The 23,790-nt window shown below is 40.0% G+C and overlaps 1 protein-coding gene across 1 annotated transcript in view; it reads right to left on the reverse strand.

The window, feature by feature from the left end:
- Positions 1–231: 231 nt before the first annotated feature.
- LOC137676256 (atrial natriuretic peptide receptor 1-like) overlaps positions 232–23,790 on the reverse strand; it is a 42,982-nt gene continuing 19,423 nt past the window's right edge. Inside the window, exons 9-23 of the mRNA XM_068422954.1 lie at positions 21,813–21,960; positions 20,246–20,332; positions 19,835–19,978; positions 18,847–18,968; positions 17,049–17,190; positions 11,774–11,822; positions 10,745–10,849; positions 9,650–9,769; positions 8,680–8,773; positions 7,795–7,882; positions 6,889–7,028; positions 5,607–5,759; positions 4,083–4,181; positions 947–1,038; positions 232–396 (exon numbers count right to left, since the gene is read on the reverse strand). Of these exons, the coding sequence (XP_068279055.1) occupies positions 232–396; positions 947–1,038; positions 4,083–4,181; positions 5,607–5,759; positions 6,889–7,028; positions 7,795–7,882; positions 8,680–8,773; positions 9,650–9,769; positions 10,745–10,849; positions 11,774–11,822; positions 17,049–17,190; positions 18,847–18,968; positions 19,835–19,978; positions 20,246–20,332; positions 21,813–21,960 (1,748 nt within the window). The remainder of the gene's footprint in view (positions 397–946; positions 1,039–4,082; positions 4,182–5,606; positions 5,760–6,888; positions 7,029–7,794; positions 7,883–8,679; positions 8,774–9,649; positions 9,770–10,744; positions 10,850–11,773; positions 11,823–17,048; positions 17,191–18,846; positions 18,969–19,834; positions 19,979–20,245; positions 20,333–21,812; positions 21,961–23,790) is intronic.

Genomic DNA, 23,790 nt, shown 5'->3' on the forward strand with positions numbered 1-23,790 from the left:
CTACCTTCTGCCCTTGTAGCTGGTAGGCCAGTCTTATGTATCATTCCTCAAGATGAGTTCTTGCTGTTTTGTAGTTTTTCTGCCACTGGTCGGAGAGAGATACCTGTGAATAAAGTCTGAGCTAATACATTCACAAGGCCAAAAAGGCGTATGACCTCTTTTCTTACTTTCTAATTCAGCAGGATGACCTAACAGACTGAAAGCAAGATGGATGTTGGAGTTAGTGAGTGGCTAGTAAGCAGGACTTGAGAGAGGATCACTGGGAAGGACACCTGGTATCAAACTCAATGGAGCTCTGTTGGGGTCTTGAAGAGTCACAGCAGTGCTGGTGACTGCCTTCTGCGTGTCAGAGGCTTTCTTACCTTCAAGCCAGTATGTTACCATGTCTCCTTTCCCCTAAGGAAGAAAATGAGTCATGGAGTTATAATACTACCCATCATTTGTGTAATAATCTTCTTTTTACAACTCAAAGCAAGTGCCAAAATGAGACTGATGTGCCTGCCAGCCATTTTACATACAGGAAAACTGCGGCATAAAACTTTTCCTTAAAAGATAGTGGCAGCACTATGGATTAAAACAATTCTTTGAAGTCCCATCCAAAACTGGGTCCAGAAGTATGTTAGTGCTCTTATGGAACTCTTGTGATGATTTATGATGTCTCTGAATAACCTTTTTTGATTTCAAGCAGTTATGACAAAGTGACGTGCTGCAGAGTACTTCCAAGTTTGGCTAAGTTCTTCATCTTTGAGTTATCAGGGTTGTCCTATGAACAAGGCCATGGAATTGGTCCTGGTTTAAAACTTGAGCCTCCTCTCTTCAGGGACAGTAAATAGTCTAACCCAAGGACTCTGAGACATAGAGGACTGCATGGGTTAAAATTCAGGGACTCCAGAGTACTTTCACGCTCTCCTCTCTGAAAAGCTGAGTATAAATGTTGCATACACACCTTGACTTGTAAATTCCCACGGCATACTAACACATACTCTCCAATCTGCTCCAACAGCTGGTATGCACTTGAACTGCACTGTATTTTAAGAGCTGGAAAGAGAGACAAATGTCATATTATCGTAGCAATTTAAACATCTAAGACAGACTCGCCCCCCTCGGCGTGCCAAAGACTTCAAGACTCATTAATGAACACTCCCTTGCTTTTTTCATGTCTTTGCTGTCATTCCTCTGTTATTTGAAATGTTCACACAAGCTTCAGTATCCTGGACTCTTTGTGAGGGCATCTCAGGACAAATACGTGGCTGTCAACAAGAACTACTCTTCACATCCTGCATCTAAGATTATTTGTCTACTCATCATAGCTGCCTGGTTGGAGTTACTGACGAACACCCTTTTCATCTTGCGAAGAAAACCATACATAGTTCTACCTCCTGGTCAATAAAGATCCAGTGCTTTCTTTGCATACAATTTTCAGCTAAGTCTAAACATTAAACAAACTGCCATCCTTGCTCTGCCTGCAAGCCTGTAAATAAAAACAGGGGGAAGAGACAATGTTACCATAATTCCACTGTTTGTTTTTTTTTAACAATGTGATTTTTCCTCAGTTGAGAATTTATCTTCATGTAAACCCTGGCTGTCTTGCCTTTTGCAAAAGATGGAAGAAGGACTAAGAAGAAGGACAGATAGAACAAACACTGAATATTCTTACTTTTGCCAGAAAGCAAAATTTTGCCAAAATTTGGAAAATTGCCAAAAAAAATCCTGGGTTTTTTTTTTGGCCTTTAACATTCTGCTACACAGAGTAAATCATTACGCTTCTTTGTTTGAAAAAGATCCCAGATGACAGTAGGACTGGCTAAGATTGTCGTATTGATTTTTCTTATACCAGAAAATGATGGTTTTGTAATATTCGCCTTTTTTTCTTTGTTTAAATTTTTTTTACTGAAAGTCTCAAAACACTCCCTGTAGATCAGGAAGTCTGAAGTATATGTTTCAACATATCCAGATACATATCTCTGAAATATTCTTTCCTGTAGATACGTGATATTTTAACTGGTCATCCTGCTTGGCAACAAGACACTAGCACTCAGATTCCAGCTGACAGCAATTTTAATTTACATTGCTAGTAATTAATTTATCTATTTTAAAGTGATCATTTTAGGGTTAAAACATGTTAATGTAATTTGAGATTCTCAGATGTACATGCCCAGAGAAAGAGGGAGATAAAAGAAAGGCTTAAAAGATAAGAAGCTCCATCTTTATACTGAACTTTGTAGTGTTGATGAGCCATGTGAGAAACAGACTGAGATACAGAACAAAAGATGAAATATGAAGAATGATGGAAGTAGATTTTGACAGCATTAGTTTTAAAGCAGTTCACATAAGATGATACAAGGAGCCTGAAAAGAGGAGGAGGAGAAGGAAAGAATCACAGAATCACAGAATCACAGAATCACAGAATGTTAGGGATTGCAAGGGACCTCGAAAGATCATCTAGTCCAATCCCCCTGCCAGAGCAGGATTACCTAGACCATATCACACAGGAACGCGTCCAGGCGGGTTTTGAATGTCTCCAGAGAAGGAGACTCCACAACCTCTCTGGGCAGCCTGTTCCAGTGTTCGGTCACCCTCACCATAAAGAAGTTTTTCCTCATATTTATGTGGAACCTCCTGTGTTCCAGCTTGCACCCATTGCCCCTTGTCCTGTCAAGGGATGTCACTGAGAAGAGCCTGGCTCCATCCTCATGACACTTGTCCTTTACATATTTATAAACATTAATGAGGTCCCCCCTCAGTCTCCTCTTCTCCAAGCTAAAGAGACCCAGCTCCCTCAGCCTCTCCTCATAAGGGAGATGTTCCACTCCCTTAATCATCTTTGTGGCTCTGCGCTGGACTCTCTCTAGCAGTTCCCTGTCCTTCTTGAACTGAGAGGCCCAGAACTGGACACAATATTCCAGATGCAGCCTCACCAGGGCAGAGTAGAGGGGGAGGAGAACCTCTCTCGACCTACTAACCACACCCCTTCTAATACACCCCAGGATGCCATTGGCCTTGGCCACAAGGGCACATTGCTGGCTCATGGTCATCCTGCTGTCCACTAGGACCCCCAGGTCCCTTTGGGAGACTGACAGAAGGAAAATGAAGTCATATGTGTTCCGCTCAGGCTAGCATTTGCTTTAGAAACATGTTTAAAATGGCCAATTCTCAAATCCCCATGGTAAACATTCAATGCCATCATGTAGGACAACTTCTCTGCCTTTCTGCCTTTATTTTGGTGGATCATGATAGATATTGCAAGCATCACTTTTTAACATGAAACTAAACTTGAAAACACCTTGGATTTTGCCTGATTCAAATCCATTTACAAAGCATTGCAATGTGAACCATTAAACTGTTCATCTTCGTTGCATGAATGAAAGAAACAAAAACGAGCTATCAAAGTTGTTTGACCTTGAATCACTCCCTCATCCTTTTTTATTTTCCCCCCAGTTCTTGTAGATCAGGCTAAAATATTTCAGAAGATGAGGTTCAAATGCTCATACTGGCTAAAAATAAAGCTTGCTAACTAAACATGGAGCTCTGTTATCTCCTGGGAAGAAGTGAAAGTGAGGATATCTCCATGATTTAATTTTCACAAGTTTCCGTCTGAATGTATGTGTTCTCTTTGCTGGAGGACACATATATAATATTCTATGCTGGTTAAAGGCAGACACAACTGCCATGGTGTCTGACCATCTCCTGTGTTCTCCATTAGAAGAAGTTATCAGTGAAAAAGAAGAGTCATGAAAATATTTTTACTATAAATTCAGCTGGGTGCCAGGAAGGAATAGAAACAGTGAACATATCCACTTACCTCTCATTTTATCTGATTCTTAATTTTTTTAATTGTAGAGAACTTCAAAGCCATGAAAATCCCTCTCTGAGTCTTGGGGAACGAGGGGATCTTGTTACCAAGGTTGTAGAGAATATCACTGGCCTAATTTGCACATAGGCAGATTGGACACAGAAATCAACACCCTCCTTACAGGATTTGCAGTCATTTAAACAGGACGGGACTCAAAACTCAGCCTAACATTTTTTCAGAAATCATTAAGAGATGGTCAAAACCACATCTGCAGTTTGTTCCTTCTTACCTTCACTGGTAGATTCCATCCTGGAAGCTGTGTTCACAGTATCTCCAAATAAACAATACCGTGGCATTTTGGTCCCAACAACTCCAGCTACAACTGCCCCTGTTAAAGAAAAGAAAACAAGATATGTTGTGGGTTTAAATCACGTCATTAGTCATTCAGCCTCCTGTCTGCTTCATACATTACCTTATAGCTCATTCATTAACAAGATAAAGTCAGTATTGTCATATATGGGTTATACATCTGGTGCACAGATGGCTTCCAGAGCTATGGAGGGAATTGCAAAAGGGCCTTAAAGGAGAATGGTGGGGGAAATGATGATGGGATGGAGGTAACGTGCATGAATTAAGGCGTCTGCGGAATCATGTTTCAACAGTACAACAGAATATTTTGAGGGGCAGTGAGATAGGAATGCCGCCAACAGGAGTTGTGCACACAACACTCACTGGACACATGGAAAAGCAGGAAGAGGAAGTAACCTGATTTTCCTGAAGGCAGAAAATGAGCATTTTGATTCCTTCTTGTCAGTCCCAGGGGATTTAAAATACAGAAGATAACGATCATTTGCTAAGACAATGTAAGCCGCTTAATCGCACCTTGAATATGGTGTCCAGTTCTGGGCCCTGCACCTCAAGAAAGACGTTGAAGTGTTGGAGCGAGTCCAGAGGAGGGCGACCAAGCTGGTGAAGGGTCTGGAGGGTCTGACCTATGAGGAATGGCTGAGGGAGCTGGGGTTGTTTAGCCTGGAGAAGAGGAGGCTCAGAGGTGACCTTATTGCAGTCTACAACTACCTGAAGGGAGGTTGTAGTGAACTGGGAGTTGGCCTCTTCTCCCAGGCAACTAGGATAGGACAAGAGGACATAGCCTCAAGCTTCGCCAGGGGAAGCTCAGGTTGGACATTAGGAAGAATTTCTTTACAGAAAAGGTCGTTAGACATTGGAATGAGCTGCCCAGGGAGGTGGTGGAGTCACCATCTCTGGATGTGTTTAAGAAAAGACTGGACATGGCACTTAGTGCTATGGTCTAGTTGACATGGTGGTGTCAGGGCAATGGTTGGACTCGATGATCCCTGAGGTCTCTTCCAACCTGGTTGATTCTGTGATTCTCTGATTCTGTAATTTGTAGATGCTGGGCATGTCCAACACTGTCTATTGAGAAGGATTTGCAATCACACATCAGCTTAGATCAGGGAGCTCGGAGTCTGAGACTGAAGGCCAGATCAAAGAGTCAAGAAGCAACTCACTGTTTTGAGACAAGAACAGCTGAAAAGGACAAGGAACAGACACAGAATGGCAGTCCTCAGTCACATCAGCAAAGGCACTGGGGCCATGTGGTGTTTCCAATGTTGTATTTTGCATTATATTCCGAATATTCCAGGTACCCAATAATTTATTCTGTTGGGATGACCTCTATGAGGTGTTCCATCTCATGTCAAGAAATTAACTTTATTTTTAATGGAGAGGAAATTCGACTACAGAAACATTTGTTAAACTAGAGGAAGACTCTTTTACAGCCCCCTCAACATACCTGAATGGATTCCTGCTCTTATCTTTAAGAGGGTGTTGGGCTTGTGTGGGATCTTAAAAGTCTTGCAGACATCCAGAAGGTCTAAAGCCATGCTTGCGATCTCACCAGCATGAAGGATCCCATTCTCTTTAGGTACTCCCGACACCACCATATCTTAACACAACAATGCAATGTGTTAACGTTTGGCATTACACGGATTTACTAAAGGATGCTGCCTAAGTTAGAAAAAAGTAAAGCCCTATTCCTTCATATCCTGTGGCACAGTTGTGTCTGCTGAGCAGAGAAAGCCAGAAACAAATGAAGGATAGGGCAACATCTCATGTGTGGAATTACCCTAGCTCTCAAAAATGTTGGATTTCCTTCTTTCTTTTCCATAACATTCATTCCCTCCTACCCTTTCTTCCTCCCTTTCACCACTGAGGATACTTGAAGTGGGACAGGTAGTGGGAAAGTGGCTGTTCAGTACCTTTTGTCTTTGGGTAGATATTATAGAGAGAGACAATAATTCCCACTAGGCATTGTCCTATGCCTCCTACACTGACTCTTACTGTGTAGGAGAAAAGACAGGTCTCTTCAGGATCCCTTGGGTGCATTTGTTCAGGAATTTTATGCTCTACACTGTGCTCAACTGTGCCATGAAAAAAAATAGAGTGGGCTTTTTTTCCACACTTCTTATAGGATTTCCTGTCTGTCTTATCCAAAAATCCTGCTAGATTCTGCTTGGTTTTTGATGGGACTCAGTCTTAATGCTAATCAATCCCCAGCAGATTCCCATGGTAGCAAATAGAAAGCCATTTTTCTAAAAATCCAAAAAGAAGAGGCAGCCAAGCCCCTACAGAATATTAGGAGACAGAAGGTTGTCATGGTCTTTCCAAACAAGACAGAGATAAGAAAGCTTATGGAAATGGCATGTATGCTCCCATGCAGAAGGTAAATTTTTCAGTTGTGTTCCTGTGAAACAGAAGTTACCAACTGGGATTAATGTGTTGCCAAGGTTTAAAATCAGACCTTACAGGTCATAGGGACTAAATAAACAGCAGCAGTAGTTTAGTCAACTCATTTGTCCCATCCACAACATTCATCAACTGTAGAAATGATGAAAGATGTGCAGGAGAATGTTCCTAAAGTTTGCTAGGACTTCTCCCCTAATTGTTTTGTGTGTTCTTCCCAGTGGTAATAAGCTTTCCAAATCTCTTTCATCTGTTCTTCCTTTTCATCAAATCAGTCTCTGTCCTGATGAAATACCCACACCCCATCACTGTCCACAGCTCAAGGAACTTACAGGCGTCTCCTATTGTCTCCACCTTATAGACATCATAGTTATCTATGATTTCATCAAAAGTGGTATAAAGCTTGTTCAAGAGATCTACCACTTGGTAAGGTGTGCTGCTGCTGGATAGCTGAGTGAAGCCAACAATGTCACTGTTAAAACACAACAAAAAGAACGTACTCATCCACTGTCTTAGCTATTGCAGATTGGTAATCCTAAAAACACAGTAATAATTTCTCAGTGGAACTATCTCAACCATCTCTTTTTCAATATTTCTTTTACTAAGGATCTTACAGAATAGTTTTTTTCTTCAAACATTTGCTTAAACTAAAAACAAACTCTTTCCATTTAAAATGATTGACTGACCTAAGCCTTTTTGCTTACCAATGCAGTAAACTATTTTTTACAGCTAGACTTTAATCTGTGACAGACTAAGTAGTTTTCAGTTTAGGGTTATGTACAAATGACAAAAGGGAACTTAATATCTCTCCATTTATGACCAAGTGAAGATATGCAATTTATATGTCACTTGATGCACACGTAACAAGTCAAAGATTGTAAATCCATGTAGACTCTAAGGATAGACAAGTTTCCTTTACACAGCTAAATGCTGGAACTTTTACCTAGGCCTATCTTATGAAACATACATGCATGCATGTGTAACACACATAAAGTGACATGTTGCTGTGTGTTAGAGCTCCACAGTAATCTCATTTTTTGTTTAGGTAATTATAACGAAAAAAATGAGAGGTGTGAGAATTTTGAAACACACTCATTTGCAGAGTCAAATGTTGTCACCTGGTATGATTAATGGCAATTTAGACAGAAATTCTGTACTCAGGAGCTTCAGTACCATTAGGAGCCTAGAAGTTTCTTCAGTAGGAATCAGTTCTAGTCCTTTCTTTAATTTTTGTTTACCTGAAAAAGATGGTGGCACTTAAGTAACTTTGAGCTTGTGCATGTTTTCCCTGCCTTAGATCATCTGCTACTTGCTTTGGCAACATACCTGTTGTAGAAAGCAGAGCATTGTTACTCTTTTGACATGGATAAAAGCACACAATAAAGAGAACACATTTGTTTAAAGTTACGAAAGCAATGTTCATAAATGTGAAATATTCTGAAGGTGAATTTAGCATCAAAATCTGCTCTACTGTAATGTGAGAATTCACAGTAAATCTCACTGATAACAAGTCCAGATTTTTCAGATGAATCATAACTTCTATTTCAAACAAACCAATATCTAAACATTCCCAGTCAGAATAAGGTATTAGAGTAATCTAATAGTGTGAGGTAGGACATTACTAACTCCTTCTTTGACAATTCTTTACTAGTGTTTTCTTCCTGTGTTAGGTTTATTATCTCTTCTCTGATTTTTTTTGATGTTTATTTCTCCTGTCTTGCACTTTCACAGCCTTTTCCTTTTTCTCTCCTACGTGTTATACTTGTTCTTTTAACCCTTTTTTCTTGTGGAATTCCAGAAGACATGCTGCCATCAAAAGTAACCTCAGTCCAAAAGCAATTCTCCAGTATTTATAACTATACAGAAGGACGGCCAAGCAAGATCAACATGAGAGCACTACAGATTCTGCAGTCATAGCTCTCAGATTAATGCACTGCTTTTAGGGGGAAAATATAAAAAGTAGCTAAATATCTTACCAGCTTTGAAAGGAACAATTATATTAATTCATTGCCAACAAGATGTTATCTATTAATCACCTATCAAAGGGTTTCTGTTTGCAATTAGACAGTTAAAATCAAATTATTATTGAGAAGAATATCCAGTATTTTTGCTATATAACTTACTATACAACAGACGATCAGTCTTCTGTTTTTCATGCATTAAATCCTGAGTTCTCTCAGAAACCAGTATCTCCAGACGTTTGCTATATTTCTCCATCTAAATAAAATAGAGAATTGCATAAAATAATCCTTTTACTGAAACAGATTCATAGTTGGATAGCATTTAAACATTCGAATGATTGTGCTTTGAAAACATTCTGATAAGCAAAAGCTCAGGTCTGAGACAGATAGATAATTTTTTCTTACAAAACCAAAAGATCAGATTTCTGCCTAGGTAAATTTATGATTCTAGATTTGAGACTGTTGCTTACACATAAGAGGGCAGAAGCCAATTCCAGACTTTTCAAAGCCTGTGTAAACATTAGAGGTCGAATCCAATGCAGAGACCAAGCTGCAGACATGGATTAAAATGCTACCAAAATCAAAGGTATCTAAGTCTCAATCTTTTCTCAAAAGCTCATGATGCTGTTTTGCACACTATCCTGCTATGCTATGCTATGCTTTTTGCATCCTTGCTCTGTGTGTGGCAACAGGCTGTGGAGGCAGGAGTCTCTTTTCTCTGCTGATGGGCTTAAGATACTCTGCTTAAAATGCATCTGTAAACATGCTATTTGTGGCATGCAGGAATTCTACACCCCCAGTACTGTAAGACTACCACCAAGCCACTGGAAAAGGGGACTATAGTTTCCTGCGAGTGCATTAAAAACCAAACCACATTTGACTGAAGAAACAAAAGTGTTCAGATCCAAAGAAGTTGAGAAAGTTAAGAAAAACTGACAGAAATGGAATGACAAGGAAAGCTGAGTCTCAAGCAGAACTGCAGCTACCGTCAGCCCACCAGAGGTGAATGAATGACTGTGGATTTTCTCATCAAACACAGGGTATGAGGTCAAAAAAACAAACCAGAAGGATAGAGGTGAAAGTTATTGTAAGTGAGCAGAATGACTTGGATTGGATTAAAAAATTAGTTTACCAGAGTCATCATCATGTCAACAGGGCTAACTTTATTAGGATTCATCTTATACAACATTTTCTTGACTTGTTCAAATGTAGGCCTTTGGGCTGGATTATGTTTTCTGCACCTTCTGATTAACTGCAGCAGGGAAAGAGAGTGAGAAAAGCAAACAGCCTTTTGTCATTTCAAGCACAGGCAGTTTCTAATTAATACTACTATTTTCTCAGTGTAAACTGTGCATGTGAAGCCCTGTCTGCAGCTGGTGAAAAGTGGCAGAGCTATACTGATATCTCCGGAGTTCTACAGATTTATGCTGAATGAAGGATGGTAGTTCATGAAAATGCTGCTGCGGGAAATCATGAATTAGGTGCTCATGTTCCTTCTGCCAAACACTGCTTTAAGCACTTGTCATGTACTTTAAGACAGTGTTATGCTGTTGGAGTCACATAATGTTTTCAGAGGACTTGTCTACACAAAATTCACAAAAGATTAAAAACTCAACTACTTCTTAAGAACATTAACTATTGATTAAAATTCAGTGCTGTTTATGAGAAGTTTGTTACATTTAGGTTGCTACAAACCACCAAAGGGGAATTATATAGTTCTTAAGCTGAAACAAGGATGCCAGAATCTTGTTCCGATTTAATCGAAGTGGGAGGGGCTGTACTTTGTTTCGTTAGGCAGTTTGAGGCTACTGAACACATAGACCTTTTGCACGAGAATCAAACCAAACTCATACTTTGTCTGAGACGCATACTCCACTATTGAAAAGTCCTTTACCAGCAAGCTAAATAGATATTACTAATATAAAATATGTATGGAACTCAACACTTTGTAATAAAATGAAAATGCACAAAAATCAATGATTGAATATTAAAAACATCATTGTTACACTGACAATTTTAGGGGACAACTGAAACTTTCAATTTGTCAGAATGGCTGTTTTTTTGTTAAGGATATTAAAGCATTTCATCATGCCTTGTTTGAGTTATACTTCTTGACTTCTGTCTTGTTTACATTCATCAGAGGTAATATTGCCATAAAACTTCTGTGACATGTCTTAAATTCACTTTAATAAAGATTTTTTTTTACACTATATTGTATCTTACTCACCTCTGTGTAATCCGTGGGACATGGGCAAGAATTCTCAGCCTTTCCTGAAATTAATTCTGCCAAAGGTGGGCACCAAGAATAGTCAGCTGAATGCACATCATCTTTCTAGAGATAAAGGGATTAAAAAGTGTTGAAAGAGCTGGTGTGTTTTTCATACTGCCCATTGAAATATATTACTATGATTGTCACTACTTTTATGATCCCCATCACTTCCAGATCAGCTTTTTCACATGAGAGTAAAAGAAAAAAAAAAAAGGATATAAGCCAGTCTAAACTGGGTGGCCTTGTCTAAAAGCTTCTTCGTGGCTGAAAGACTTTTATCTCACTGTTTATATGAGGTAAACAACTTCTGAAACAAATGAATATCCAGCAAGGTACTGGGAAACTTTTGAGAAACCACAAGGCCTACATTGGTTTGTTATCACAAACTGTCAGAAACGGAAGAATGGCGGTTTCAGGTCTTCGTTGTTAGAATTCTTGTTAAGAAAATTATTTCAGGCAGAACATGGTTACATATCCAGAACATCTGGTTTCAATTTCAAGGTGCATTTTTTTGTGTTTGCCATTTAGCACTGGTCACAAGACATGTGCAAAGAACACATTTTCCTTATGGAGAGCAGCTCATTTGCTCTTCTAGCACATTCTTAGCACAGCAAGACTCCACTGAAAGGGCTTGCGCATGGCAGGAAAGGGAAGGAACAACAGAGAAAAGGAAGATGTTATGGCATACTTTCCCCCTCCACCCGCCTCTGCCATTAAGCCTCACAGAGCTAACCAAAAGGCAACTTGGGAGCTACATTATTTTTGTCATAAACTCTTCTTCAAAGTCCTAAAGGGAAGACTGGTATGTGCATGAGGAAGCCCTGATTGCATGTTCCATTGGAACTGAACTTGCACCCACAAAATCAAGAGGAAAATGCATGCTCAAAAAAATAAATCAAAGGTGCAGTTACTCAGAGTTTAGTTTATATCTTCAGCAGAAACAGAATCAAAGCTGTCACGCAAACTTCAAGGTTCATCTTTACTTACTGGCACAGGGTCACTTCTCGTGGCAATTTCTAGTAAAATGATGGCATAACTGCAGAATAAAAGCAAACCAAAATCTTAATGAAATAACAGTTAATGGAGTCAGTGATTTCTTCTTTCCATGATTTCTTATTCTTCCCCATTTTATGACTGAAAGGCCAGTATCCTAAAAGGGAGGATGACAACAGTGCTGCTATCTGTTACTACTCCGTGTTTTCAGAGATCTGTTACTGATTATTTCATAGCAGTCTCCTCTCACAGTTATCAGTCTCAGAGATGAAGCGTTTGAGTTTCATGGACAGTAAAGCAAATTTCTCTGGAAGAATTAATGGAATCTAGAAGGGATATGTGCAGAGACTTACATGATACCTACCAATTAAACATACAGGACAAGTTTGTGCTGTAGTCAAGGGGCAGGAGCAGGTTCATCAGGATCATCTGGAGGAGTGGCTTCTTTTCAGCATAGGTTACTGTTCTGGAAAATCACTGTGAAGTCAATGATGAGACAGTGTGTCCAGAGTAGATATTTTACAGTAAGCATTTTTGCTCATTCTTTCTGAATATCTATTTTCATAATCATCATCATCTTCCTCAGATAAGCCAAGGCCAAACACATTCATCAATGGTGAAGAATGGAAAAAATGGGGTAATAACTGGGTGTTCAGTCTCCTTACTGAACTCACTAGAGATCTTTTAGAACAGTAATCTCTAAGAAGCCAGCACCTCCTCCAGCCAGTAATCCTGATAAAGATGCTCTTGCCTCTTAATGTATTGAAACAATTAACTCCCCGCATGCTTCTCTACTTGATAACATTTATTTTTATGGGCAATATTGGTTTGAAATCTGTTGTATTGCTAATGGTTGCTCTGTTCTGTAAGGCATTCTAGATGTATAATGGGGTATGTTGATCTACCTTCCAGTCCACTCGTGGACCACCACTGGCAAATAAAATAATGCGTATAAACCGTGCTGAATAATGTAGAAATTAACCTGATGAGATTTTTATGTTAATTTTTGGGTAATTTGGTAGTAGAAAGGAATACCAGTCCTGGTGAGACAGCAAAGCTGAAATAGATTTTCAAGGAGAGTAATTAGATGATGGTAACTCTGATAAAGCAGTATTGATTTCATTCAGCTTCAGCAGCACCGCTCAAAAAAGTCCTAACATAGTGGATAGTGAAATTCACATAATGATTACAAATCAACAGGAGCTAGTCTAGGAGAAACTCTGACTGGAAACAGCCTCTTCAGCTCAAACAGGAGCTGCTTTCATGCTCTGTTCTCATTTCCATTTTAGCTTTCCCATCTGACCAACACATTCCCTAGAGAACTTTAAAAGCAAGTGATTCATCTGTAAGAGCACACGAAATTACAAGTCCCACTCCTACAGTTTCTACTCATTTTTTATTTGGGCCATATTAATGGATTTTTTGCACAGATGAAAACTGAGGATTTCAAGACTGGCCAGTGAGCCCACATACATGTACCAGGAAGGCTTAGCACCTTCTCATAACATTAAGCACAAACTGTGTTAAAGTGCGGGTTCTGAATAATAGCTGAGTTAAAAAGGCAACCCTTTTAATACTACAGGGTACATCTCTCTCTTTTTTCCCTGACTGCGCATTGCTCTTCTCCCTTTTCTGATTTAATCTCTTACTGTTTTTTTCTTTTTTACTAAGAAAGGATTAACTGCAGTACAACAAAAGAAGACCTGGATTTTGCAGACACAGGGACTGACAGTAAGATAGATTCAGCAAGCATTCACTGAATCTGTCAAAAGCTCATTGTAGTCATCTATGATATGAGCAAATCAGCTCTTAGCACTATTTTAAGGGGAGTCCTTGGCAAGAAATGTCTTCAGGAAGCCAGGCTGCCTGCAAAGTCAAGTAATAATATCTAACTTGAACAGGGGCAAAGTGTGAACCAGACAAGCACCAAGGAAACATTTTCTGGAATGCATTTTGGCTGTGGGGCAACGATAAACTGCAATGCATGACAATCCTAAAATTACTGCTTAGTTGGAGCACACTACTTTCAAAGACTAGCCCATGTAGAAAAAGTAAAGACCGACACAGGACAAATGAGAATAGCCAGAAATACCAACACAGTGACAAACTGCCTTTAGCTGAGCTATCTTGAAGCAAATTCTAATGGCATGTTTAAGCCTATAGATATAAATACTATTGAGACCTCAAATTCTTGCTTACATAATCTGATAGAATGGATTACAATTAATAATGTTTTAGCACATTGTATATGCATACATTTACAAGGGAATAGTGTGCATTAATCCAGTAAACCTTATATATAAAAACATGTCTTCATATAATTTTTAATGTATCCTAATTGAAAAAAGGGGGAAACTTAAACAACATTCTCTGTTTCTGCAACTAATTTTTTAATAAAAGCCCCATAACAGTCACTTAAGGCAGTAATCATTTGTTGTGGCCTAGTGCAGGCCAGAGTAAAACTCAGAGCTTTTGATAAAAGGCAATAATAGCTACTCTTTGGTAAATATTGTTAATAAACAGTGATAATAACCATGCTTTCTTCTGCTCAACTGTGTTGCACTATCAGCATTTCAGTCTCTAAATGGATCCCAGTTCTTTACATTATGCAAGCTACCAAAGTCACCAGGAAATAGAAGACTTCTGCTGGGCTGGGAATCTGGCAAGAAAAAGTAAGAGAAAAAGGCCACAAAACATCTTGCAGTACTATTCTGCATTTTCCACTTTCAAATGCTTTCAGCAAACTACTGGAAATAAGAAGACAGAGGAAGTATAATTTGTTATAAAATAGAATAGAGCAAGAACACAGTGATTTTTCTTTGCCTCTGTCTATACTGCTGGAGGCTGTCCTGAGGAGTCCCGGACCCCTGAGGCCCCAGAAGAAGTCAGGATAGAGGAGGAATCTGTCTTGGTAGATGAGGGCTGGGTCAGGGACCAATTAAGCAACCTGGACGTCCATAAATCCATGGGCCCTGATGGGATGCACCCGCGGGTGCTGAGGGAGCTGGCGGAAGTCATTGCTAGGTCACTCTCCATCATCTTTGCTAAGTCGTGGGCAACGGGAGAGGTGCCTGAGGACTGGAGGAAAGCGAATGTCACTCCAGTCTTCAAAAAGGGCAAGAAGGAGGACCCGGGTAACTATAGACCGGTCAGCCTCACCTCCATCCCCGGAAAGGTGATGGAACAACTTGTCCTTGGTGCTGTCTCTAGGCACATCAAGGATAGGGGGATCATTAGGGGCACTCAACATGGCTTCACCAAGGGGAAGTCATACTTAACCAACTTGATAGCCTTTTATGAGGATGTAACCCAGTGGACAGATGATGGTAAAGCTGTGGATGTGGTCTATCTCGATTTCAGTAAAGCGTTTGACACGGTCTCCCACAGCATCCTCGCAGCTAAACTGAGGAAGTGTGGTCTGGATGATCGGGTAGTGAGGTGGATTGTGAACTGGCTGAAGGAAAGAAGCCAGAGATTGGTGGTCAATGGGACAGAGTCCAGTTGGAGGCCTGTGTCTAGCGGAGTCCCTCAAGGGTCGGTTCTGGGACCAGTTCTATTCAATATATTCATTAATGACTTGGATGAGGGAATAGAGCGCACTGTCAGCAAGTTCGCTGATGACACAAAACTGGGAGGAGTGGCTGACACACCCGAAGGTTGCGCAGCCATTCAGAGAGACCTAGACAGGCTGGAGAGTTGGGCGGGGAGAAATTTAATGAAATATAACAAGGGCAAGTGTAGAGTCCTGCATCTGGGCAAGAACAACCCCATGTACAAGTACAAGTTGGGGGCAGACCTGTTGGAGAGCAGCGTAGGGGAAAGGGACCTGGGGGTCCTAGTGGACAACAGGATGACCATGAGCCAGCAGTGTGCCCTTGTGGCCAAGAAGGCCAATGGCATCCTGGGGTGTATTAGAAGGGGTGTGGTCAGCAGGTCGAGAGAGGTTCTCCTCCCCCTCTACTCTGCCCTGGTGAGGCCGCATCTGGAATATTGTGTCCAGTTCTGGGCCCCTCAGTTCAAGAAGGACAGGGAACTGCTAGAGAGAGTCCAGCGCAGAGCCACGAAGATGATTAAGGGGGTGGAACTTCTCCCTTATGAGGAGAGGCTGAGGGAGCTGGGTCTCTTTAGCTTAGAGAAAAGGAGACTGAGGGGTGACCTCATTAATGTTTATAAATATGTAAAGGGCAAGTGTCATGAGGATGGAGCCAGGCTCTTCTCAGTGACATCCCTTGACAGGACAAGGGGCAATGGTGCAAGCTGGAACAGAGAAGGTTCCACATAAATATGAGGAAAAATTTCTTTACGGTGAGGGTGACCGAACACTGGAACAGGCTGCCCAGAGAGGTTGTGGAGTCTCCTTCTCTGGAGACATTCAAAACCCGCCTGGACGCGTTCCTGTGTGATATGGTCTAGGCAATCCTGCTCCGGCAGGGGGATTGGACTAGATGATCTTTCGAGGTCCCTTCCAATCCCTAACATTCTGTGATTCTGTGATTCTGTGATTTTCCTACTTAATACAGAAAATTCAAGCAAGAACTAAGAAATACAGGTATCTTTCTAAAAAATAGTTCAATTACTACTTCTTTGGATTATTATTCTCTGAAAATTCAATTGCAATCCTGCTTATCTGAAAAGTGGTTGGGTAGAAGGTATCCATCCCTGGTAAGGCTAAATCTGATAGCCAAATAAGCCATTGCAAAGTCTTCTCCTATAAAGGCTTTCGAAAGGAAAGGTATGGAGCTATTCACTAGTGCATCCATTTCCTTTTCCTAGCTCTATTTTTTCTCTGCAAACCAAATATTTTCAGTGTGTGTATGCAGCAAAATAATGTATTGACACTAATTATAGAATTATGGGATGCATATATCCAATATGACGTCCTGGAAAACCTGATGCTGTTAACTTTTAAGGTATTGTTATTATTGAAAATAATCTACTTTTTCATAAGAAACTGCAACAAAAAAGGATTACTAGATGATAGCAGGTCTTTATACCTTTTTTATCTACCAGTCTAGAGTAACTCCTTATAAATTATTAGACCAACTCTGCATTTATATAATATCAGTCAATTAAGTATTTGGTTATGTACCTTGAAAGAGAAGATCCTGTAATAACTATGCTGTTCTGTATTTCAGGATCAATCCTTTTTGAAATACAACCACATATATACCTGTGTTGACCACAGAATTACACTGAGCCTAATTGTGATTAAAGAATACTCAACTTGAGATGAGATTACTGAGTGTGAGAAACAGGAAGAGTTAACTACCTGTAGACATCTGTCATAGAATTGGGTTCAAAGCCTGAAAAGGAATGGATTTCAGGAGCTGTGTAAATCTGTATAAAATGCTGCTGGTATGAGCTGGACCCCTCAGGAGAATCTTCTTTTCTGTATGACTGCAAACCGTAATCTAACATGAAAGAAAACAGGAAGCAAACTATTCAGTGGGTACTTCTCTGAAACACTGCATTAGTAGACAGTAACACAACTAGTCTAAAGGAATTAATTTTCCATATTTAAAATACACATCTTAGTCTAAAGACAGTGTGTGTCTGGTGGTCTTGTCCCTCTAAATGAATTGCAAATATAGGATCTGGAAACCAAAGATTTGGGTGAAACTGCATGACAGCAGGGAAGTTCAACTACATGGCCCCTTCCAATTAAAATTATTTTATGATTTTATAAAATTATAGTCAGAGAATAGGATTACTTCAATGCAAAAGTTAACATGCAAATACAGGTTTCTGTTCTGCTTGTCCCCCGATCCTTATCTGTGGTGGCAGGTTGCTAAAGTAATTACAAGTTAGACAGACTAGAACTACTGAAAATCTAATGGTGGGCTTTACTTGCACACCACTAGCCTCAGAACAAAGGCAGCATAAATGTGAAACATCTTTGCAGATATACTTTTAGCCTAATGTAGAAGAGATTCTCAGCTTGTGACTCAGCATCAGAGAGGAGAAAGAAACAACTGACTTCAGGATTCTTTCTGATATAAACAGAACTCTTATGAGTGTATGGGAAGGCAGGATGTAGATGTCTGGTTTTGTCTGGAGTGACCTCCAATTAAGATGGTCCTAGAGCTTCATTATTTATCTTGGAGGTCACTGGAGTTTTTCAAATAGCTCCCACATTGGTTATCGGTGAGGTGTGTTTAACATTACCACGTCCAGATAAACCATGAATATTTGAAGTCCGTACAGTGCTACCAGTTAACTTCTGAACAATTTCACAGAGATCTCGTTTAATTCAGAGGAGCTGTGCTAATGTGATGCAGTTGATGTAATCCAACTATCTCAATTTTTTATGCTTTTTTCCACAACAGGCTCTAAGCAGAGTAGGCAGTTCTGAAGGCAGCAGGATACTAAACAAGTTGGAGAAGCAGGCATGGCCCTGTGCAGGAGCCTTAGTCATAGGATGAACCATTGAAACACAAATCTGTTGCTGATGTTTTTAAGATGGCTACAGGTTATAGAGTATGATAACTACTTTGGGGAGGAAGTAGAAGAGATGATCATTGTTTTCATTTCCTTTGGCAGCCGCAAACTAAACTAGTCTCTCCAGTGGTTTTCCTGTCCCCACAGGCTGTCTTCCTGTACCAGGAGCAGAGCAGACCTGTAACTCTGTATCTGGGAGAATAATATTCAGTTTTGTGTACAGGACTGAAAAGCTCTGAGTTGATTCTGCTTTTCTCCATGAAACTACCTTGTGTTTACCAATCAGTCAGCATTATTCTATGTCTTTACAGCACTGTCCATGGCTCAGGTTTTCTCTCAGTATCAAAACTGAGAATGAGACAGAGTTTCTGCTCAGACTGATGTTGATAGACTCCATCATTTGTGGGATCTGATGTGTGCATCAGTGACACATGTTAAATGACTTGACATGATAATGTAACATGAAACTTGCTTCAGCACAGGGCACTTCTAGTGAAGGCTGGTATAGTCAGCATTTCCACATGAAATGTCAACATGGAGATGCTTGGGAGGAGTGTTGAGTGTGAAATCTGTATGCATTAGTGGGTTAGCTGGGCAGTTTTAAATTTTGTTTCTTATCTTCTCTTTACCTGCAATTTTACAAACCCATCGGTCATCTATCACACAGTTACTAGACTTCAACCGTCCATGATACATTTTGTGGTGGTGAAGATAGGCCATTCCTTGTGCAATATCAGTAGCAAAAGAAAACCTGAAAGACAAAAATCAATGAGCTAGTAAATCCACTAAACCTTCACTCAAGAGTGGCTCCGAATCGTACTAAAGTGGACAGAAAGCCTCCCTATGACTGCAATAGCTTTCAGTTTGTGTCCCCATGCTCATTTTTCCAAAACACTTAAGGTGGGTGGCTGAAAGCACTTAACTCCCACTCAGTTGTCTGAGGTCACAGGCCTTTAGCCTCTTTTAAGACAGTTGAGTTTCTTCTAGAAATTCCCAGTACCTTTGTATCCTTGAGAGTGCTTTCAAATGTTCACAAGAGAAACAATTTTTTATTAACTTTCTCACTTCGTTTGGAGGGTTTCTTCCCTTACAATCTCTTTCTTTGCTGAAGGTAACCATACGGCAGAAGTCGAAAGAGTATGTCAAGAAGATTATTCTCAAAAAACAATGTCATTGCCTTTTTGGAAGTATCATTGACATTGTGAGCTCATTTTCTATGTTGGGAAATACAATAAAGTGCTTGTAGGTATGAGAATCATTTCACCAATGTCTTCACAAACAGAAATGCAGTGATTTTTAATTAAATGGGGATGCCCAAGATATTTGGGAACAAAATGAAGTTACATGGAAAAAAAGGTTAAAACCAGTTTTGCAGTATAACTAGAGGTGGGTTGAAAAGTCATTGGCTTAATATAACCAGTGTTAAACATGCGATTGCTCAAAAATCCAGAAGACAAGGGCTGGGCTGGATATTTGAATTTGCTTTCTTTCTTCTTCATTCTTTCCATATCACAGTGCAGGCCTGTCTATCCAAGGACTTTATCTGAAATTAATATCTTGTCCTAAACAGCACATAGCACAGTTTGTGTCATTTAGCTTTTCAAAAGTTTTTTCTACCTGAAGCCCCAGTTCAATGGAATGTCTTCATTGAGCAGAACATCACTTAGGCTGCCTTTGGGGCAGTACTCTGTCACAATGGCAACATTTGGCACTTCTATACAACCTCCAATGAATTTGCAGAGATTGGGATGGTCAAGTTCCCTGTGAAAATCAACAGAAATCACAGCACATCAACAATTTTCATGGATGTCCCTCCTGCTTTTTTTAGGGTAACTGGAAAACCAAGTGCCTTGTCTCACAATGTAGAGAGAAAAGTAAAACAAGCATAAGGCAATTTTGATCTGGTGTTAAAGCAAAGTTTGAAAGAAACAGTAATATGACTTTACAGTCACATTTGGACAGATTGTAACCCCTAAAGAACCAGTGTAAAAATGGAACAACATACACTTCTCAGGTTTCGCTTCTTACCTCACTTGCTTTACTTCTTTACGTATGGATTTGGACAGCGTGAATGCCTTCTTCATTATTTTCTTTATGGCCACTGTTCTACCATCACTGAAACAGAATGAAATGCTGTTCACAGAGTTATGGGCCAACTTCATAAGCCAGTCAGACTACAAAAATGGACTGGATATTTTTTCTACAGTGGGGAGCTTCATGTCTCTAGAGATGAGGCATAGACTTTAAGCACATGCATAGGTGGGTGTAAATCTGAATCTGAGTACATGACAGGTGACAGGGTCCTGTTTCTATGATAAGGGAAGCATTAGTGATTATATTCAAGCATCCTTGATCTGTGGATGACATTTGGAACATGAGAGTGTTAGAGTCAGTTGAGCCAGTTGGATGATGGAGTAGCAGCAAAGGAAATGTCAGAGCTAGTGAAATACATACAGCAACACCCCTGCTATCTGTTGCTTCTGTCTACTGTTTCGGAGATCCACCACTGATATTTAACATCCTTATGTTCTCACAGGATGAAGCATTCTCAGCAATGAAGCAGCTGAGTTTGAGAGACAGCAAAGCAATTTTCCTTGGAAGAATAAACAAATCCAGTGGAGATACATGGAGGAATTTAAGTGATACCAACCATATACATACAGAGTACAGGGTCTGTGGTGTAGCAGATGTAGGCGCTTTGTACAATGAGACTGAATGCCCCATTCTTACATCTTTCACGCTTGATGAATGTGTTTGTCCTTGATTCATCTGAGAAAGATGATGATGATGAAAATGTCATCATTCAGAAAGAAGAAGCAAAAATGCTCACTGTAAAAGATCTGTGCTGGACACACTGCCTCATCAATGCAGTGGCTGTGATTTTCCAGAACAGTGATCTATGCTGAAAAGGCAGCTGCTCCCCTAGCCGATTATCCTAAGTAAGCTCCTCTATCCTGCAAAGCACAGATCCTGCCCTGTGTATTCAAATGGTAGGTATTACTTCAATCTTTGCGCATGTTCTGGCCCCTACCCCAAATTCTATTGGTTTTGTGGGGAAAATTGCTTTCTGGATAGCAGGATATGGCAATACTGTTTGCTCATACAATTATATGATGTGTACCTTTATAATGTGATCCAGAGGTCAAATGCTCTGTATCTTCAGTCACATCAGCTGGTTTAAGGACAAGATTGCTAACGTGCTACTGTATAGGATGCCACTCTTTAGTGCAAAGAACCTAGCCGTGCTCTGCCTGCATTATAAAAAAGGGCTGCATAAAAGCCTTGGTTCCAGCTGTACTTGAACAGTAAGGGCCATTCATTAACACATGCAAGACACATTATGCAGCCAGAGCCTTTTAATAAGTCCCCAAGAGAAAAGGAGAAATGACAACCAAAACAGAAGCCTGGCATATAAGATACTGCACAGCCAGTATGTGGTACAGAAGTCAGATGATGGTAACTTACCGGATTTGGCTTAACAAGGGAAATGCAAGCTTTTGCACTGCCCATCAACAGTAAAGTGGCAAGAACCAGAAAGCAAGGTGAAACTATAGTATAATAGGTACTGCAGTAAATGAGTAATATGTTGACTTACTATCTCCCAGTCTGGGTGAAGTACTGTTTCCTGGACAGGTTAGCAGCTGCTGTGCAGGAGCTCAGAGCAGTGATACAGCTGGCGTTGGAGTCACTGGGTGCCGGGGGAGCACTTGTCATGCTTCCTGTTGCTGTCTGTACTATGTGATCTAAAGGGCATGTCAGATGAGAAAAGGCACCTGAAGATGCGTATTATTGCCAAGGTAGAAACTCCAGAGGCAGACAAATATAGGGAATTCTCCAAATCTTTGCATATTGGCTGGTCTTGTCAACACTTAAGACAGAAAACCATTGCTTGGGATGTGACTGCTGCATAAAAAGTGGAAAAGTTCCAGAGGTGACTCATTGCCAGTGATCTTTCCCACTAATCCTCAGGATTTGATGCAAGTTTCATTTCACTGCTCTTGGGATGATTAGCCCTTGCTGCTACTTAGACGCCAAGGACAGAAACCAGGGAAGCAGAGCAAGCCCTGTGCCATACTTTAACAAGTCTATTTGGAGCTCCTAGAAGACTGTAAAGTACAGGGATGTGGGAAGTGATTCTAACACCAGAGGGAAGTCAGAGAAGAGCAACAATACAGTCAGATGAAAAAAAATCAGTGATCTCAACATATGTTTTTTAATCTCTGTTGACCACCTCAAGGTAACAAAATGGATTCCAAAACAAATGTAATGAATTATATATCATTTCACCACCTCAAATTAAACTCCAGATTTAGTCAATTAGTCTCAGCATTGCTGAAACCTCTCAACTCTCCCTGGTATCAGTATCCAATAAAGTGTTGCTGAGGAAGTTCAGCATCTCACCTTGCCTCAGGACTGCCATGTTCCCACACCATAGTATTATCCATATGCAGTTCAAAATTGCGGTGACGTTTGGAATCTTTCTACAGCATTCCACCCAGAAAGATATTAGAGATCCCTGAGATAGCTTTGAGAATAAGAATGTACATATATGTGTGTGTACATATATTAAAAATGTATATGGTGCAATCCACTGAAAAAAGGAGTTATCTTGAAAAAATAAAGCTAATTTTTCACACTACAGGCTACATACTCTGGGTACAGCATAGCTGGTGTGATTCCATTTAGATAACTGTACATTTCGGGCTATTATGGGTATCTCTGGACAGCTCTGTCCAAGAGGACATACTGTGTGTTTCTGAATTTCATCATATTACAGTCCTCATTACTCTTAAATTGTTAATTATCACTCCTAGGTCTTAAACAGTATCGTTGCTTTGCAGGCTCCTCACCAAGAAAACTATGATGTCTTTCATCTTGGATTTTTCAAATTAATTTTTAATGTGTTATTTTTTGATTATGCTTCTAATTTTCCTCAGTCTCTTTCTATTATTTCTCCTGCCATGAGATGTTTATGACCTCTTCTAATTCACTATCACCTGAAAATTTGCTCGTGTTCCTATACTGAAAAACACTTTTTCTTGAGTGTTCCATCTCTGTTTTCACAAATCTGGATTGAAATTCAGTTTGCTTTATGTACTCAAATTAATTTCTAAGCCAACATCTGTTCTTTACAGCAACAACAATATCATATCAAAACTACACAGAAATTAATGTTCAAGTCCAAGGCTGAAAGTATCTCTACTATATATTAACACAAGAATGTCTTGACGCTTCTACTAGCAACATGACATAACACAGATAAAGCAGACATCTTTCTAGCAATTCCTCACAGAGACAGAAAGTGAGAGAGTGTACATCAGCACAGACCTATCAACTTCATCAGATTTCTACAGATGCACCCTTTCTGAGGGTCTAGGCATTGTTTTCCTTCTGAATGCTAAAACAATGAACAGCAGAGTAAATAATCTATACCTATTTTAAGTGCAGCATAGTAAAGCATGTAATAACATCTGATTTTATTCTTAACATGTTTAATTAGAACCAAGTAAATAATGTTTTTGTGTCCAGAAGGTGAAATGAAAAAAATCTCTGGCCACAACCAACTGCTTTTT

This window comes from Nyctibius grandis, chromosome Z, assembly GCF_013368605.1.
Source record: "Nyctibius grandis isolate bNycGra1 chromosome Z, bNycGra1.pri, whole genome shotgun sequence".
NCBI classification, from domain to species: Eukaryota; Metazoa; Chordata; class Aves; order Nyctibiiformes; family Nyctibiidae; genus Nyctibius; species Nyctibius grandis.